The 18,744-nt window shown below is 34.3% G+C and overlaps 1 protein-coding gene across 9 annotated transcripts in view; it reads right to left on the reverse strand.

Annotated features, from left to right (window-relative positions):
• The window catches only part of LOC123558240 (nucleolar protein dao-5-like), a 181,175-nt gene that overhangs the window by 99,319 nt on the left and 63,112 nt on the right, over positions 1-18,744 (reverse strand). For all 9 annotated transcript variants that reach the window (XR_008370927.1, XM_053543020.1, XM_053543021.1 and 6 more), the window contains exon 4: positions 11,510-11,622. Coding sequence is in view for 8 of the 9 variants with exons in the window: in XM_053543020.1 (XP_053398995.1) it covers positions 11,510-11,622 (113 nt within the window). In the remaining variant the exon portion in view is untranslated. The remainder of the gene's footprint in view (positions 1-11,509; positions 11,623-18,744) is intronic.

An 18,744-nucleotide genomic window follows, 5' to 3' on the forward strand; every position in this document is an offset into this window, starting at 1 on the left:
GTGATGAATGTACCCCCCGCTTGCACTGACACAGTACATTGCAATTTGACGCACACAAGATTGCATAATTATGTGGACTGTATGTATATAGACTGTATGTATACAGTATAGTAACAAAAAACAAAGTCCCATAACTATGCAGAATATTTATCTAAAAGAATGTAACATGCACCATGCACAACTAAGGTTGTTACTGATCACTTGTGTGAAGTTTCATTAACTTGTGTGCAAGGGTTTGGTAGATTAGGCACGCACAAGATTGCATATGCAGACTGTATGTACATAGTATGTTAACAAGAAACAAAGTCCCATAACTCTGCAATTTTTGTCGCTGAAAGAACCTAACATGCCACATGCATAACTACTGTTGTTACTGATCAAGTTGTGTGAAGTTTCATTAAATTGTGTCAAGGGGATGAGGAGAGATGGTGCGCACAAGATTGTGTCTCTGTATATAGTATAGTAACAAAAAAACAAAGTCCCATAACTCTGCAAATTTTTTTTCTGAAAGAACCTCACATGCCCCATGCACAACTACTGTTGTTACTGATCACTTGTGTGAAGTTTCATTAAATTGTGTCAAGGGGATGAGGAGAGATGGTGCGCACAAGATTGTGTCTATGTATATAGTATAGTCACAAAAAAACAAAGTCCCATAACTCTGCAAATTTTTTTTCTAAAAGAACCTAACATGCCCCATGCACAACTACTGTTGGTACTGATCACTTGTGTGAAGTTTCATTAAATTCTGTCAAGGGGATAAGGAGAGATGGTGCGCACAAGATTGCGTCTACGGACAGATGGACAGACAGACAGACAACCTGAAACCAGTATACCCCCCCTTACAACTTTGTTGTCGGGGGGTACAACAAGATTTTCTTTAGATCTGGCCTACTGACCTAGTTTTTGACCCCACATGACCCAGTTTCAAACATGACCTAGAGATCATCTATACAAACATTCTGACCCAGTTTCATAAAGATTGGGACACAACTGTGGCCTCTAGAGTGTTAACAAGGTTTGATTTGCCAAGGTGACCTAGTTTCTAACCCCGTGTGACCCAAGATTTGACAAATTCTGATGAGTTTCAAACTAAAACCTTTGACTCTTGAATGTTAACAAAATTTTCCTTTGATCTTGCCTACTGACCTAATTTTTGACCCCATATGACCCAGTTTCAAATCTGACCTACAGATCACCAAGACAAACATTCTGACCAAGTTTCATAAAGATTGGGTAACAACTGTGGCCTCTTGGGTGTTAACAAGTTTTTCCTTTGATTTGACCAGGTGGCCTAGTTTTTGATCCAATATGACCCAGACTCGAACTTAACCTAGAGGTCATCAAGATAAACATTCTGATCAATTCTCATGAGTTTCAAACTTAAACAGTGGGTTCTTGAGTGTTAACAAGATTTTCCTTTGATCTGGCCTACTGACTAGCTAGTTTTTGACCCCACATGACCCAGTATCAAACTTGACCTATAGATCATCTAGATTGGGTTACAATTGTGGCCTTTTAGAGTGTTAACAAGCTTTTCCTTTGATTTGACCAGGTGACCTAGTTTTTGACCCCACAGGACCCAGATTCGAACTTGACCTAGAGGTCATCAAGACAAACCTTCTCACCAATTCTCATAAGTTTCAAACTTAAACTGTGGACTCTACAGTGTTAACATGATTTTCCTTTGATCTGGCCTACTGACCTAGTTTTTGACACCAGACCCAGTTTTGAGCTTGACCTAGAGACCATCAAGACAAACATTCTGACCAAGTTTCATAAAGATTGGGTCACAAATGTGTCCTCTAGAGTGTTAACAAGGCAAATGTTGACAAGACGCCGCACACCGCCAGACAATGACCAGTCACAATAGCTCACCTTGAGCACTTCATGCTCTGTTGAGTTAAAAAAACATAAAACAGGTCAAGTGCCAACAAATCTGAGAGAAGAAAAAAAGGCATTTAAAGATATTTCTATTTTTAACTCCAGTGGCCCCTTCAAGGAGGCCAAGTGCCCTCATTTGAAGAAATTTAACACGGTACTTATAAGAATGCTACAGACAAACTTTGATGACATCAAGGCTTCATGAGAAGTTGTTTAAAGGTATTTCTATTTTTAGCGCTAGTGGCTCAAAAAATGGGGCGAGTGACCACATTTGAAAGAAATGAAAAAGAGGACCTTATAATAATGCTTCAGACCAAGTTTGATGAAGATCCACTAAGCAGTTCATGGGAAGACTTTGTTTAAAGGTTTGTCTACTTATAGCTCAAGCTGCTCCTAAAAATCAAGTGCCTCTGCTTGAACGACCTTAGACGAAGTTTGATGAGAATCCATTCAGCTGTTCTTTTAAAAAGTATATTGTTTAAAGACTTTTCTATTTTATCTCTAACTGGACCCTAAAAGAGACCTAGTGTCCCCATTTAACCGAAACTGAGATAGAGTCACAGACAAGTCTGATGAGGATCAGTCAAGCAATTAATGAAAAGAAGTCATTTAATGGTATTTCTATTTTTAGCTCTTTTTAGCCTATAATTGTGAACAGGTATGTTGACCCCACTTTGGACAGGACCTTATAATGATGCTATAGACCAAGTTTGATTAAGATTCTCCAAGTTGTTCATTGTAAGTAAGAACTGTTTAAAGGTTTTTTATTTTAAGTTCTATAGCAGCCCCTAAAAGCCCTCCGTTAAAGACAGGACCTTACAATAATACTACAGACCAAGTCTGATGAAGATCCAGACATCCAAACTCTCCAGATCCGATCGGGTTTCTCCCGATTCTGGTTGTAAAACCCGATCACCCCGATCAGAAGTCTCAATCTCCCGATTAAAAAAAACAACAACAAAACAACATAAACACACAAAAATTATGAAATAATCCGCTTCTTTGCACCTATATGATACTGTATCACTACTGACGAGTCTGTAAACAACAGCTTTCGGATATTTTCGCACCTTATTCTACCCGTGCTGATTATTGTTTATTACACGATTTAACAAAGCCAGGTGTTGATTAATGTGTCACAGTTGAAATTAAAATCCAGACATTAGATATCTAATTAAATTCAATCAAATTTAGATTAGAAATTATACTGGCTTTACCTTTTTCTGTAACTTTTTGAAATCGAAAGTAGATGGTCGCCAAGTCAACAATGTTAAAAAACATTTCTCTTAAAATCATTTTGATAAGAGGAAATGTCATGGTAAATTTTAATATCACTTACTATCAAATGCTGTTAAACTGTCTTTGCATCATAACAATTTGTCAAACACATCCTTTTAACTGGAGGTTTAGGCAAATCTATGAAAGTGTAACAATACCCGGACATTCAATTTTGGATAACAGGATTTTGATCAATAAAAGTATTTGAGCCAGGGGTTTTAAATACTGGTTGACAGGGATGAGAATCAAACAGTAAATTTTCTATTGCTTGAACTTTTATTCTTTTAGCTATATACATTTTGTTTTTACAGTTCTAACAGCTGTATGTATACTGTTTGTCATGTAAAAGTCTTCTTTCCAACAAAAGAAATAAAAGTGCAGGTTTAATTCACAGTGGTGTTTAGAATTTAGACATAGTGCTTAAAGTGCCATAACTATTTAATTTTGCACAGAAGGTTTCATGTTTTATTGTCCCAAAACATTAAATATGCATGAATAATAAGATATAGACAAGTGAATTTTTTTAAGACTAGTGATTTTATAAGGGCAAATAAGTTTATATTATCATTAGATTTGTTAAAAGCTTCGTTATCATGAACATTATTACCGCGGTATAAAATCTCCCACTTGAACACCTCAATCTCCCACTTTGGAAAGCAAAAACTCCCACTTGGCATTCAGAAAAAGTTGGGATGTCTGAAGATCATCAGGTGATTCATGAGAAGAAGTTGTTTAAAGGTTTTCCAACCCTTTAAAGGACCCAAGTGCCCTAATTTGAATTTGAGACAGGACCATATTATGATGCCACAGACCAAGACTGATGAAGATCTGCTGAGTAGCTCATGACATGAGAAGACATTTTAAGTTTTTTTTTCTAGTTTTAGCACTGCTCACAAACCTGAATAACGCCACCTTGAATAGGCTGACGAAGATAGTCCCTGATATGCAAAGTTGCAAGGTTGCAAGCTTGTGCGATCATAACAAAGTTGCGAGAGACTCGCAAATGTCTTTTTGTCTGTGCATTAAAGCTTGCAAAATTTCCAAAAAGTTTCAAACTGCATCATGAGTTATTTTAAAAGAATTAATGTAATGTTGAGAATTTCAATGTAACATATAAAATTTCTGTAATCTATACACCTTAAATGAAAACAACAACAGATAATAATTATGTACAAATAAGACTTTGTCTGCTGGGGTAGGCATGGTGATTCCATGTTGCACCTACGTATTCTGCTAAAACAAAACATGAAGTACAACATAATTATGCAAGTTTAATAGTTTGTCTACAGACAGTTACAGATAGCATCGACTGTTCTACCGAGAAGACAAGGAGTGAGCCAGTGTTTCCAGGTAATTACCTACTCAATAATTAAACACATCCTTTCTCTATACACTATATATAGACAGTTCAATAAATTGACTTACTGGAAAGAAACGACACAATATGTTCTAATATTGCTTGTCCCTGTGCATCTTTACTTAGAATCATATATCCTGTGTACTGAAGAACTGTCAATTATGTTATACTATGACATCTGCCTAGAAGCTACATTATCAGTACCTAACCTCACATTTTATAACATGACTGTGGATGGGGTTTTTGAAGAAGTTGGACAACTCACTAATTAACCCTTAGCTGCTGCGCATACTTTGCCTTTGCAACCTGCAACCAGATCAGCTGCACATCGTGCAGCTGATCAGTCTGCATGTTGCTATTCATCAGAAATTTCAGCGAACCCCTTTCAGTTAATGTTCTTCCAAATTGAAACATGACAAGTCATTATAGAAATTTAGCAGGGTAAGCGTTAATTTAGCATGCAGCCAATCACCTTTCCTTGTTTTCCTATAATGATAATGGAAGAGAAATTCACAAATGAACATTCCAACACTGAGGTGAAATGTAACAACCTCAGTGACAATGATGGCACTATGACAGGATTATAAAATGGCAAGTTTTATAATTGATGAAACTTTTCTAAATAACTTACAAAATACTTCAGGCTAGGTATTTCAAAACCATTCTTTTTAACCTTAAAATTCACAACATGCATGCATTCTGTCATAAAGAAAAACAATTTTAGCAGTTAAAAACGAAAACAATTTACATGTTTGCATGAAACACAAAACCCAAAAAACAAGAAACCAAAAACATGCTGAATACAGATTCATGAAATTCTCTTTAGTTGAAGGGCTAAATTCCAGTTTTTATCAGTTAGAGAGGATTGATGATAAGATGAGAAGACACTTTCTTTGATTTAAGCATCACCTACAAATTGTATTGGCTGTGGTGATATCATATTTCATACCTTTTGATTGGTTGTCTTGTGATGAACTCAGTACCCCTTTATTGGTTGTCCAGAATGGGCTGCATCCCCCCCCCCCCACCGTTTGGTTGTCTAGACTGACTTGGTACCCTAAAATTGGTTGTCTAGTATGACCTGATACCTGGTACAGTCCCCTAAATTAGTTGTCTAGAATGAATCGAAACCCCACAACTGCTTGTTGAACAAACAATCATTGTTTTTCTCAATTATGGTATTGTAATATTCACATGGCCAACACAAGAAAATCTCTTTATTATGTTCATCCTTAGATTCATTTCTTTTTCTATTACGAAAATTCTCAACCACCATACAATTGTAAAAGTGAGGTTCATTGATTTTTAAAAAAGAGCTGTATTTCAGTTAGATGTCTGTGAACCCCACCCTCACTCAACTGCTGTCTTTTTTACAACATAATCCATCAAACATCAGTTCCATCCAACTCAACTATTCATCTACTTTCAAATCAATGAAGCCAAATTTGGTCATTTGTTGACATTACAGCTGTGAGCAAACACCACTTATTCTCTCCGATAAGCTTAAAAGATTAAAACACTTTGTACAAGTTTTCATTTTGCAATTCTTTCATCCCGCTATCTGCATTAATTCTTTAGGATTAAACCCTGTATCCTTGTTCTAATGATTGAAGTGTAGTTCGTCTTTGAACTGCAGTTAGGTAATTTTGCTGAGGACGCCACAGCCTTTCTAAAATCATAATTATTAAATCTGTTTGAGACATATTCAAATAAAGAGTCCTTTATTTGTTAGTTTCAAAAGTAATAAACTGTGGGAGTAAAGTGTTCGACACTTTCACATAATAAGTAGTCGTATCATGAACTGCATGCATATTAATTGCGCTTCCACTAATAATTTCTACTTAACAAAATATTGTAAAAGAGGTAAGTTTGTACTGAACCAAATATATGCCCTAAAAACTCCCAAAGCTTTAAAACAGTAAAAGGTATGTTTTTCCGCCAAAATAAAAATGTCATTTTTCCATCAAGTAGAACTGTCTTTCTCTTTAAAAAGTAAACTATGTCTTGTATCTTAAAGAACCTACAAGTTTCTTTATGGAGATAAGAAAAAGATCATTTAAAGAGAACTACAAGCCTATTTAGTACAATTTACAGTAACTCTAATGTGTTTTTAAAATTTCAAATCATTTTAAGATGGATTACTATCAACAATTACCAAGTTTCATACAAGGCCTTCCTTGTCCAACATTCCATAATCAAAATAGGTCATCAAAAATGTCATTTAGATGTCCATTTGTCTAGTTCATTTTGAACAGTCTCAAAATCTTGGAAATTATGTAAATCTTTGTAAATCTTGGCATCATCAGCAAACAATTTGCAGTAGGGCTGTACTTTATCTGGCAAATGGTTTACATACCAGATAGATAACTAAAGGCTAAGGACAGATCCTTGGCAAACAACGCTTGATACATACATCTAACCATTCTGATGCTTGTCCATTTAGAATTACATATTCTTTTCTGTCTTGTTAAAAGTTGCTAATCCATTTTAATATTCATTTTCACCCATAGAATCTGAAACTGTTCAGTATCATTTTTAGATATTGGATATCATAAATCTTGTTTTCACAAACTGGTCAAAATATTACAAAATAATCAACCCCACAATAATCACTGCTGTATCAAATAATAAGTTTCAAGTGACATTTCATTAACATCCCAACCATTGAATTAAATCAAAATGACTGGAAGAATAAATCATTTTACCACCCAGAATTCATATAATTCTATTACTATGTTTGTAAATGCTCCAAATGTCTCTTTAAATTCCTAAGAAATTCTAGAAGTTTTCACAGCTGGTAAAGTAAAAAAAAAACACCCAACTAACAATGGAAAAACTTGCATCAACATTATCAAAGGACTTAAAAGTCCTGAGAATCACCTTGAAGTTGTAGGAGAGTGTGTCAGCTGTTTATGGAATATGCAGAGTAAGAAAACCAAAGATGACAGTGAAAATGACAAGTTTATATTAACATATTGAAGTAAATTTGTTTAAGTCTACCTCTCAGGGCCATGTTGCCCTATCAAACCTAAAATTACGCCAATTAACTGTCACAGGATTATCTTCCTGTGATGATCTCAATGATCAGTTGCATCAGAGAGATGAAATCAGAATCTAAGTATACAAAGGAAACTATGAAGCTTTCATGGAAATGCTTTTGATAAACAGTGCATGTATATAAACTTAGGGGGTCAAGGGTACATTGTCAGACTCCAGATTCAGAGATGGTGGATTCCAACTTTGCTGAGAATGGAAATGGACTGCTGGTCCCACAATCTCTTGCCAATGTGCAAGTACTGGTCAGGAAAAAAAAACAAACATGTTTTGCAGTGAAGAAAGAAATAACTTAAAACTTAAAACAAATATGAAATTTGATACTCTTTTGAAATAAAATGTGAAATAGCTTTATCTCTAACAACTCACACTGCTTTGATCAACTGTAACAAACTTACAGGAAATACATGTGCACTGTTCATTTCATGAAAACAAAGATAAGATGAATCAATTTTTCAATCATTGTTCAACTTACATAAACAGATAAATATTATCTGTATTTGTTACAAATAAACATTAGGGCATCTTACCTGACTAAACTCAACAAGCCAGAACAAAACAATTAATCTCGATCATATAACCTCCAACCTCAATAAGGAGATTAACGCCTCAAATAATTTCAAATTAATTATATTTACTGAATATTAAAATTATATTCAGAAGTTGAATTCCGTCACCACAAAATTAAGTCCGTAATTTATCACCTGGGGTTGAGCTTTTCAACTCGACATGAGATATAGAAATGGTTTATTCATGTATACCATAGCACCGCTGGAATTTGAATGTCATAATCCGCAGTGAACGTTTACTAAAGCGTAACACAACAAATAATAAGTGGCGCAACTCAAGGTATTCGTAATTGTCTGCAGTGAAATGCTTCAATGGCCGTCTATAATTAAATTACGATAAAATTACCTTTCCTTATAATTTTGCTATACAAGACGATTTTTACCATTTTTTTTTCAGGTGAAAACTGGGCTGATAATTATTATAATTACACAAAAAAACATGTCGTCTTGAAGTCTTATATTCCCCAAAATTTGTAATAAATTTCAGTGTTCAAAGGTTGAAGCAACATGTCAAAATAGTGATTTTCTGATACCGATCTTTAAAATCAATTAACCTTACACCTAGTTTAGACAAAATTCGTTAGAAATGATGGAATGAAGGTGTTGTCTGTCCCTCTTATATTTCACCTTGACACTTTTTCATGTACACTTCTTCTTTTGACAAGTATAATTTAAACCAGAAAATTACATCTTTATAACAAATAATGCAAAAAAAATCTAGAATTGAAAATTTATTATTTTTAAGGATCATTGGATGATCACCTACAAACCATAAACTAAGGTGTTCCAGATTTTCACACAATGAGAGAGAAGAGAAGCGCGCTTCTGAGATAATTTGTGTACCTAGTAAAACATATCATAATGTAAGTGACCAAGATAATGTAAACTGCATTAAAGATGAATTTAAATGTGCAAACACTGCACTTAAAGTTTTTTGCAAGTGCAAGATGGGACAAAGATCCTCACATGCTTTATCAGCTAACCTCTCCGATATGTATATAGCAAAATATACAGCTGAATATAGCATAGCTTACTGTATTTACAGCAAAGCGTATAGGGGAACAACAACTGTATTTACAGCAAAGCATATAGGGGAACAACAATGAGAATAAGGTGGTTCAGCATGTTCTTATCATTTTTGTAGAATTTATTCACACCCTATTACCTGATGTCCCTCACGCCAAGTAATGTGTCTACCACAGAGTAACAAAATCGATAACGCCAAGTAGTGGTGTTAGTCTTTTGAGCTGTAATTTTTCATTTCGTCTTCCCATTAAGATATTCTAGTACATGCAGGTCTTTAAAGCGAAAACAACAGCCAGAATCGTTGATTTACATCAAATTTTCCTCTGCCATAAACAGCATCCTGTATTTTGACTCCTAGGTGTGGTGGACAACATTTAAAAACTCCCTCTGTGGTAAAGTTTATCATAAGTGTCCATACCCGGGTCACTTTGGAAGGCCAGAGCATCGGTGTAGAAGTAGGGACAGACTTGAAACTTGTCTGGATTATCCTCAAGTGGTTGACTGTTTGACTTGTAGGGTAAAAATATTCAAAGTTTATTGTAAACACTTTGAATTGGGCCGTTGAACACAAATTTCACATCATTTTCAATAAATTCCAATATTAACAGTTGAACTCTTCTTTATTTCACGAAGATAGCGATCAGGGTTAATTGTATAATGTTTAGGCATTTACACGTGTGCATGCACCAGAATATCTTATGGGCGTGAGGAGCATCAGATAATGGGGTATGTTAATTAATGAAAGATTTTTCAAGATTTAAGTTATATTCATACAAGAGGGTCATGATGATCCTATATCGCTCACCTGTTAAACCTGGCCTTGGAATCATCAAGATAAACATTCTGACCAAGTTTCATGAAGATAGGGTCACAAATGTGGCCTCTACAGTATTCATAAGCTTTTCCTTTGATTTGTGTGGTGACCTAGTTTTTGACCCCACATGACCCAGTTTCGAATCTGACATAGGAGTCATCAAGATACACATTCTATCCAAGTTTCATGAAGACAGGGTCACAAATATGGCCTCTAGAGTGTTAACACGCTTTTCCTTTGATTTGACCTAATTTTTGATCCCACATGACCTAGTTTCAAAGATGGCCTTGTAATCATCAAGATAAACATTCTGGCCAAGTTTCAAGAAGATAGGGTCATAAATGTGGCCTCAAGAGTGTTAACAAGCTTTTCCTAGAATTGACCGGATGACCCAGTTTTTGACCCCACATGGCCAAGTTTCAAACTTGACATAGAGATCATCAAGATAAACATTCTGTTCAAGTTTGTTTCAAATCAAAGCATAAATGAAATCTTTATATGGCTGAAAGGGCCTATTTTGCCCCTTTCTGGGGCAGTAACTCTAGAACCTAAGATGGAATCTAGCCGGTTTTCAAAAGGAACCAAGATCTTATTGTGATTTAAGTTGTGTGTAAGTATGGTCAAAATTGAATGTAAATTGTCACTTCTACTGTGTTCACAAGGTAAAAATTAACAAATTTTGGCTCAATCTGACCTATGACTGGATCTGACGGATTCATCATGGAATCCAAGATCTGTGGTTGTTAAAGATATTCTGCAAGTTTGTGTCAAATAAAACCATAAATGAAGTCTCTATATGGCTGCAAAAGCCCAAATAGCAAACTTTAAGGGGCCATAACTATGGAACCCGTAATGGGATCTGGCCAGTTTTCAAAAGGAACCGAGATATTATGCCAATACAAGTTGTGTGTAATTGATAGCAAAATGTGGTCTCTATCATGTTCACTAGAAATTGTGAACAGACTGCGGACAGACGAAGGGCGATCACAAAAGCTTGAGTTGTGCATTTGAGTTTTTTGCTAGAATCATTCAAAAAATATATACCTGTGTACCTCAGTCAAACTTTCATAATGACAGTCTATTGGAAAACCTAAAATTTGATGACACTTTTACGTACAGAAAAGATTATACAGAGCAGATTGTAATGAAACTTTCCTTCTTTCTTCCTGCCCAGGATTAAAGATATTCCAGTCCTAATTTTGAAATTCTTCATAGGTTCAAATATTTTATCATTTAGAAAGACAAAAATACCTGTTTTATAAATTAAAACAAGTTTCCATTTGCCTGCCTTTTGATTTATTATGCTGTATCTGGACTTTAGTCTACATTTTACAAACAGTCGACCATCACTTCAAATGCACAAAACCTTTTTAAATGGTTCTTTTTAGGCCTTATTACTTTATGTTCTGTAAACACTTGTGAGCATAATTATATCAGCTTTACTGGCTGCTCTTGTTTTTACAGGTTTGTTGGAAAAGAGTTCCATACTAGACTAAATACTTTGTTATATAATATAGTGTTACTTACTCATCAGAAATGGCTCTATTCGACAAATCTTCAAGGTCAGTTGGGTCAAACAACTGTGTCTTGTTTAGGCCAAAGTTTTTCTCGCATGCAGTCAGGAATACATTTATATTATCCTGAAAAGAGAAAATTGTCTACAATTTCATAAAGTAATAATGTTAGCCACAATAAAAGCAATACTGGTATAAAAACCATCAATGTACAAAGCAGTATTTGGTATCCTGGCACTAGATTTATATCTGGATAAAAACCATCCATGTACAAACAATATTTGGTATCCTGGCACCAAATTTATATTTGGATAAAAACCATCAATGTACAAAGCAATATTTGGTATCCTGGCACCAGATTTATGTTTGGATAAAAACCATCAATGTACAAGGCAATATTTGGTATCCTGGCACTAGATTTATATTTGGATAAAAACCATCAATGTACAAAGCAATATTTGATATCCTGGCACTAGATTTATATTTGGTAAACACCATCAATGTACAGCGCAATATCTGGTATCCTGTCACTAGATTCATATCTGGATAAACATCATCAATGTAAGGAGCAATATCTGGTATCCTGGCACTAGATTTATATCTGGATAAACATCATCAATGTGCAGAGCAATATCTGGTATCCTGTCACTAGATTCATATCTGGATAAACTCATCAAGTAAGGAGCAATATCTGGTATCCTGTCACTAGATCATATCTGGATAAACATCATCAATGTAAGGAGCAATATCTGGTATCCTGTCACTGATTCATATCTGGATAAACTCATCATGTAAGGAGCAATATCTGGTATCTGTCACTAGATTCATATCTGGATAAACATCATCAATGTAAGGAGCAATATCTGGTATCCTGTCACTAGATTCATATCTGGATAAACATCATCAATGTAAGGAGCAATATCTGGTATCCTGGCACTAGATTCATATCTGGATAAACATCATCAATGTACAGAGCAATATCTGGTATCCTGGCACTAGATTTATATCTGGATAAACATCATCAATGTACAGAGCAATATCTGGTATCCTGGCACTAGATTTATATCTGGATAAACATCATCAATGTACAGAGCAATATCTGGTATCCTGGCACTAGATTTATATCTGGATAGAAATGCTATTAATTTACAGTCTATTACAATGTTGGAACAGACTACAGCAAAATGATTATGAACTTCATCAAAGCCTAAAAACCTGAAGTAAATTTACCTACATTACTCGAGACTGACAAAATTCAAGTTCATCTTCAAAAACTGATGTTTTTCATCCTACAGCAGTATGTTGGAAAACTGGAAATAATTACATCCACTTTTTATTATGTGTCATAAAGAAATCTCGATCAATATAAAAACCAAACAGTGTGTGCAGTGTTAACCTGCAGTTATATCATGCAATCTCCATATTTCATTTCATTTTTCAATGCATGTACAAACTGTACAAACCATTAATCATGTGGATGATACGAATGCTATGAATGCACATTTTAATGCCTTTTTGCCTTTGTAAACAACTACATATTAGGATGGGATTTTATTAAAAAACATTTTTTCTCAAACTTCTGTGAAATTGTTTTGATGGGCATAACTGATACAGCGTTCTAACATGATGGGCAAGAAGCATTGTATATTCTGTGATAAACCATGCTTAACATGTGGACCTTACAATGCCAATTAAGATGTTAAATAGCCACATGACAGCATGTTTTAATGAAAATAAACAAGGCCTAATTTTTAATCTGGTGGTTTATCATATCATTTGCAATGGGTAATCACTGAGGTGCTTGGGTATTTAATCACTCAGGCTAATGCCCTACTGGTGTGGTAAATCAGATGATTAACAATGTGCTGGCATTGATTATCAAAACCATCTGCAGCTCTTTTTACCTCTATATATATTAGATACTAGACAGATTTTTCCTGTCTCAGCAAATCAATTTTTAATATTTCAAAGTATTAGAAATAAAGAGTTACTATTCAGGGACTATTGAAAATTATGTTCCATTTGTTATCAAATAATACCACTGAATTAATCACAAAGAGATAATTTAAGTTTAAATTACGATTAATTTCAAGTACTTTTATCACAAAAGATGACACGTATAAAATGGATTCTATTCAATCCCTTACAAAAGTCAAATGACTTCCCTATCTTTCTTCAATAAATCTATGAAAGAGATGATGATAATATTGACATAAATGACATTCTGTATAGAATTTAGTCATTACCTTGGACTTCAGATGATTAACAAAATGATATAAAGCTCCACAATTTGTATTTGAATTCAAAATTTTGATCTTATCCATTTTATAGAAAATAGCAAAATTTTCAAACATTCATTTAATAAAAGTCTTGTCAGGACATTATTTCACAATAAATGATGAAGTACATAATTATCTTTGTGTTATACATGAAAGCATGTTCAAACCATAACTGTATGATAATCATTGTCTTTTCTAAACTTTTTAATAATTCTCTATCAATTTATGTAAATTATCGAAATAAGTACCAAATTTTGAAAAGTTTCCTTTATTTTAGATCGTGTTGGAAACACACCACAACTCCTATACAATTCCTCCAGTCCATCTTCCATTAACTGTTTTATATTCAACCACAGAGGTTCATACTTGTGATTTAGCTCTGTAGGTAGAACATAATTATATGACTTTGAATCAACAGGCCGAGATGACTATCCTCTTCTGGAAGTATCATTACCAATGGTAACCATCCTAGACAAAATGATGACCATGGTTGACCATGTTTTAACGTGGTCAACCATCAAATACCATGGTGAAAACATGGTCAGGACCACGGTCAGCCATGGTGAGATAAGATTGGCCATGGTCAACCATGGTCAGAAAAGATGATCAACAGTTTGATCATGGTCTACTGTGGTCAACTTTTTTCAACCACGGTTGACCATGGTCATGTTAGTAATTTTCACACTTATCAAGTTTTACAATGCACCAAAGATACCTGACTGCATTTTGGCTCCAACGGTTTTCATAGTTATAGAATAAAACAAGAGCTGTCATTAATGGTGACAAATGCCCCCGCAGCGCCTTGACCTTTGACGTGGTGACCTTGAGCTTTGACCTGGTGACCCCAAAGTCAGTAGAGGTCGTGTACTCAATAAGTACTATCAGCATGTGAAGTTTGAAGGTCCTGGGTGCAGTGGTTCGCGAGTAAAGTGCCTTCATGCAAAAAGTTAACATTGTGACGAACGAACAAACGAACTAACTAACGAACAGACGGACAGTTGAAAACTAATATGCCTCCCTTTGGGGGCATAAAAATGCATTCAAAGGTAAACTTTCATAGTCTGACTATAATTTGTTGTCATCTTAGCAATTTTATGACAAATAAATAACTGACTTGCAAAAATAGATATAGACTGCAATTGTCATGTATTTTCACGACCATTTCATATTTATACAGTTTTTGATAGTCAATAATCACCATGGACGACCATGGTCATAGACCTTGGTTGACCATGGTTGACTGTGGTCCACAACCATGGTCGTCTATGGCTTTTGACCATGGTCTGATACCATGTTTTATGACCATGGTGCCAATTACCACAACCATGGTCAACCATTGCCCAATGACTATGAACTACCATGGTAAACCATTAATTACCATGGTAATAAACTGTCAATTTGGACTGGGATTGTAACAAGTGTTGAGAATATAAACAATGAAGTATTCAAGTCTATTAATTTATATAGTTTGAATTTGATGCTTGAGAGTTCAATTTATAACAGGTCTTTCTTACTGTAGTCTGGTTATCTATCAAGTTAAGCTGACTTCAGACTCGACCTCACTGACCCCAAATGCTATCCCAACCTCAGTTTTTCTATAAACTATCTACAGGCCAAGTTTAATTTCATTACATCAATCCAAACTTAAGTTACTGACCTTAAACTGTGCTTTTTCTATTTTTAGTAACAATAACCTTGACCTTAACGCCACATAATGCTGACTGAAGACCTAATACCTAAATAACAGACTGATTGACCTGTAAAACAATACCTTTAAAACATCTTAAAAAGGAAAACAGAATAAAGCAGATAAATCTATTTCTCTCTAAAACATGCTGAAAATATGAACGCTTGAACTAAACTGAAATTCTACTGAAAACTTACAATGACCTGATTCAATATTGACATAAAATGACCAAGGCAAACAAAGATGATAAGATTAAGTTATTTAAATGTAGATTTCCTTATCCTTTGTTGAAATTGTGTTATATAATGCAAATACCTCTTAACAATTCCTTTTACACATTCATGGCAAAATTTTGTATCAACGTTTAGTTAGTTTATTATAATAGGGATTTTCAAAACTCGACAGTTAAAAGCTAAAGTCCACTGAAAAGCAATAATTCTTCTTCTTACCTATTCCATGCAAGACCAGACTGATGTGCTTTCCAGAATTTAAGAGACCTGCTATATTTTGTGACTATTCTATTAATGAGTTTGTGTGTAACGGATGTTACATGTTACGGAGGTTATCCTAACTCTTTAACAGCCACATACGCTTTCTTTAATTTTGAGGTAGATACAAAGAACAAAATCAATTCTTTTAAAATATCATTACATGAACACAATCAGCAAGGATTCAGTATATAAATGTATTTATAAATAAAATAAGATACCTCATGCTCCAGGTAACAATTCAATGAACAAGATCCTAGAGTTATCCCAGGTTTCAAGCTATCCAGAACAAAAGAAATAGAAGGAAAATGCCTATTGCTAAAGTGAACCCTGGTTCTCCACTGCTACAATGAGCCGTATAGTTTGCTGTAAGTGCTGTCTAGAACTCAAGTCAACCTTTTTCTATTTAATAGCAAATATAGGAAATATGGAATATAAGCTGTATAATGTCCTGTCATATCAAAGACTTTATTTAATAGTTTAGAGCAGTTTTAAATTTTCTGTTTATGTTATTCTAGGTCTTGCATTTTTTTCCCTACAAAACTCTGAACATTAAAGAAAGTTTTATTTTATTAAAAGAATCTGTTTACATACCTATGTAGTGAAAAGCTCTTTATTTAAGGTTTAGCAGTATATCACAAAACAACAGATTTTTAGTAAATGAACAGCATCTTGATACACAATACATGTTTTACTGTTCTGTCCCACAGAGTTGGATACTAAAATTTTTCAAAATGAGTTGTCCCCCTGTAAATAAGAAAGCCATTTGTAAAGAAATAAATGTAAACAATTGTCAAAAACGATGTATTACCTACTTATGTAAAGTTTAAACTCTCGCACGATGTTGCAAATGCATCAAAACGAAGACATGCAACAGCTTTTTAAAAATGGTGAGTTTTTAAAGGCGCTGAACTGTCCAGAAGTGTGGCCCCTTCAAGCAGTCCCTTTCCAGAATTCAATAAATATATGTGTAAACTGACAATGGCTTTGTAAAATAATATAAATGTTTTATATGCTGTTAAATTTTCATGTAAAACAATGCTTTCTTTCTATGATTTGATGACGTTCGAACTTTTTTCTCCGAAACATGGACCTATACCTTAATAACTCTGAAATGTTTTGTCAACACAAAAACAGAATACTTAAATCACACCTGACTCCCAGCAATAAATATGTGCATGTAAAATTTGCAAAAACTGAAACTTTGTATTTGATATTCTATTTGGAGGTATGATAAGCAATATTTGATCATTTAGAACCGAATGTAACAACAATGACTTGACTAAAAAGTGCAGTATTTTACCATTGGTAGTTACATAAATGCATTACATATTTCATTTTAAAGGTGAACTAGTGTAATTCATGTTTAATATCGATATAATTAAAGAGCCTATAAAATATTCCCTGTCAAGTAGTAAAGGAATTTACCAAATGATAAATGGCTATGTTTACCATATTTTAATCCTTTGTAGTATTGTAAAGGTGTCTGTTCCACCTGTATTACTTAATGACAGAAATATGGAAACACAAATGTAAAGCTGTTATCTCATTTTAATAAGGCTTGTGGAGACATGCCATTAATGCTGTTATCTCGCATAAAATTAATGAGAGACATGGAAAACAACAGTAATGCTGTAATGTTATCTCGTGTTAATAACAGACATAGAAACACAACACTAACAATGTTATCTCGTGTTAATAACAGACATAGAAACACAATAGTAACGCTGTAGTGTTATCTCGTGTTAATAACAGACATAGAAACACAACAGTAACGCTGTAGTGTTATCTCGTGTTAATAACAGACATAGAAACACAACAGTAACGCTGTAGTGTTATCTCGTGTTAATAACAGACATAGAAACACAACAGTAACGCTGAAGTGTTATCTCGTGTTAATAACAGACATAGACACACACCAGCAATACTGAAGTGTTATCTCGTGTTAATAACAGACATAGAGACACAGCGGCAATCCTGAAGTGTTATCTCATGTTAATAACAGACACAGAGACACAACGGCAATGGTGCAGTGTTATCTCATGTTAATAACAGACACAGAAACACAACGGCAATGGTTCAGTGTTATCTCATGTTAACAACAGACATAGAAACACAATGGCAATGCTGCAATGTTATCTCATGTTAACAACAGACATAGAAACACAACGCCAATGCTGCAATGTTATCTCATGTTAATAACAGACATATATGTATGTATGTATGTGTTCGGGTTTAACGTCTTTTTCAACAATAAAAGACATAGAAACACAACAGCAATGCTGCAATGTTATCTCATGTTAATATCAGACATAGAAATACAACATTTATGGTATCTCAATTGTTATAAACATACATTGAACACATCAGAAATGTTATCTCTAGTCAATGACAGACCACAGGAAAAATAGCAACAGAAATGCTGTTATCCCACTTTAAACACACAAAAACACAACAGTAATGTTATCTTATGTTGATGCAAAACCACTGGAAGCACAACAAAATATGATGCTATCTCATGTTAATCACAGACATAGAAAAACAACAGCAATGTTGATGGAAAACCGAACAAAAATGCTGTTATCAAATATTAATCACAGACATGAAAACACAACAGAAATGCTGTTACTCCACTTTAATCACAGACATGAAAACACAAGAGAAATGCTGCTTTCCCACTTTAATAACAGACATGAAAACACAACAGTAATGTTGTTATCTCATGTAAATGAGAGACATGGAACATAACAAAAATGTTGTTTTGTTACCTCATGACAAACCAAACTGTAATGCT

The sequence above is a fragment of the Mercenaria mercenaria genome, chromosome 5, assembly GCF_021730395.1.
Source record: "Mercenaria mercenaria strain notata chromosome 5, MADL_Memer_1, whole genome shotgun sequence".
In the NCBI taxonomy this organism is placed as follows: Eukaryota; Metazoa; Mollusca; class Bivalvia; order Venerida; family Veneridae; genus Mercenaria; species Mercenaria mercenaria.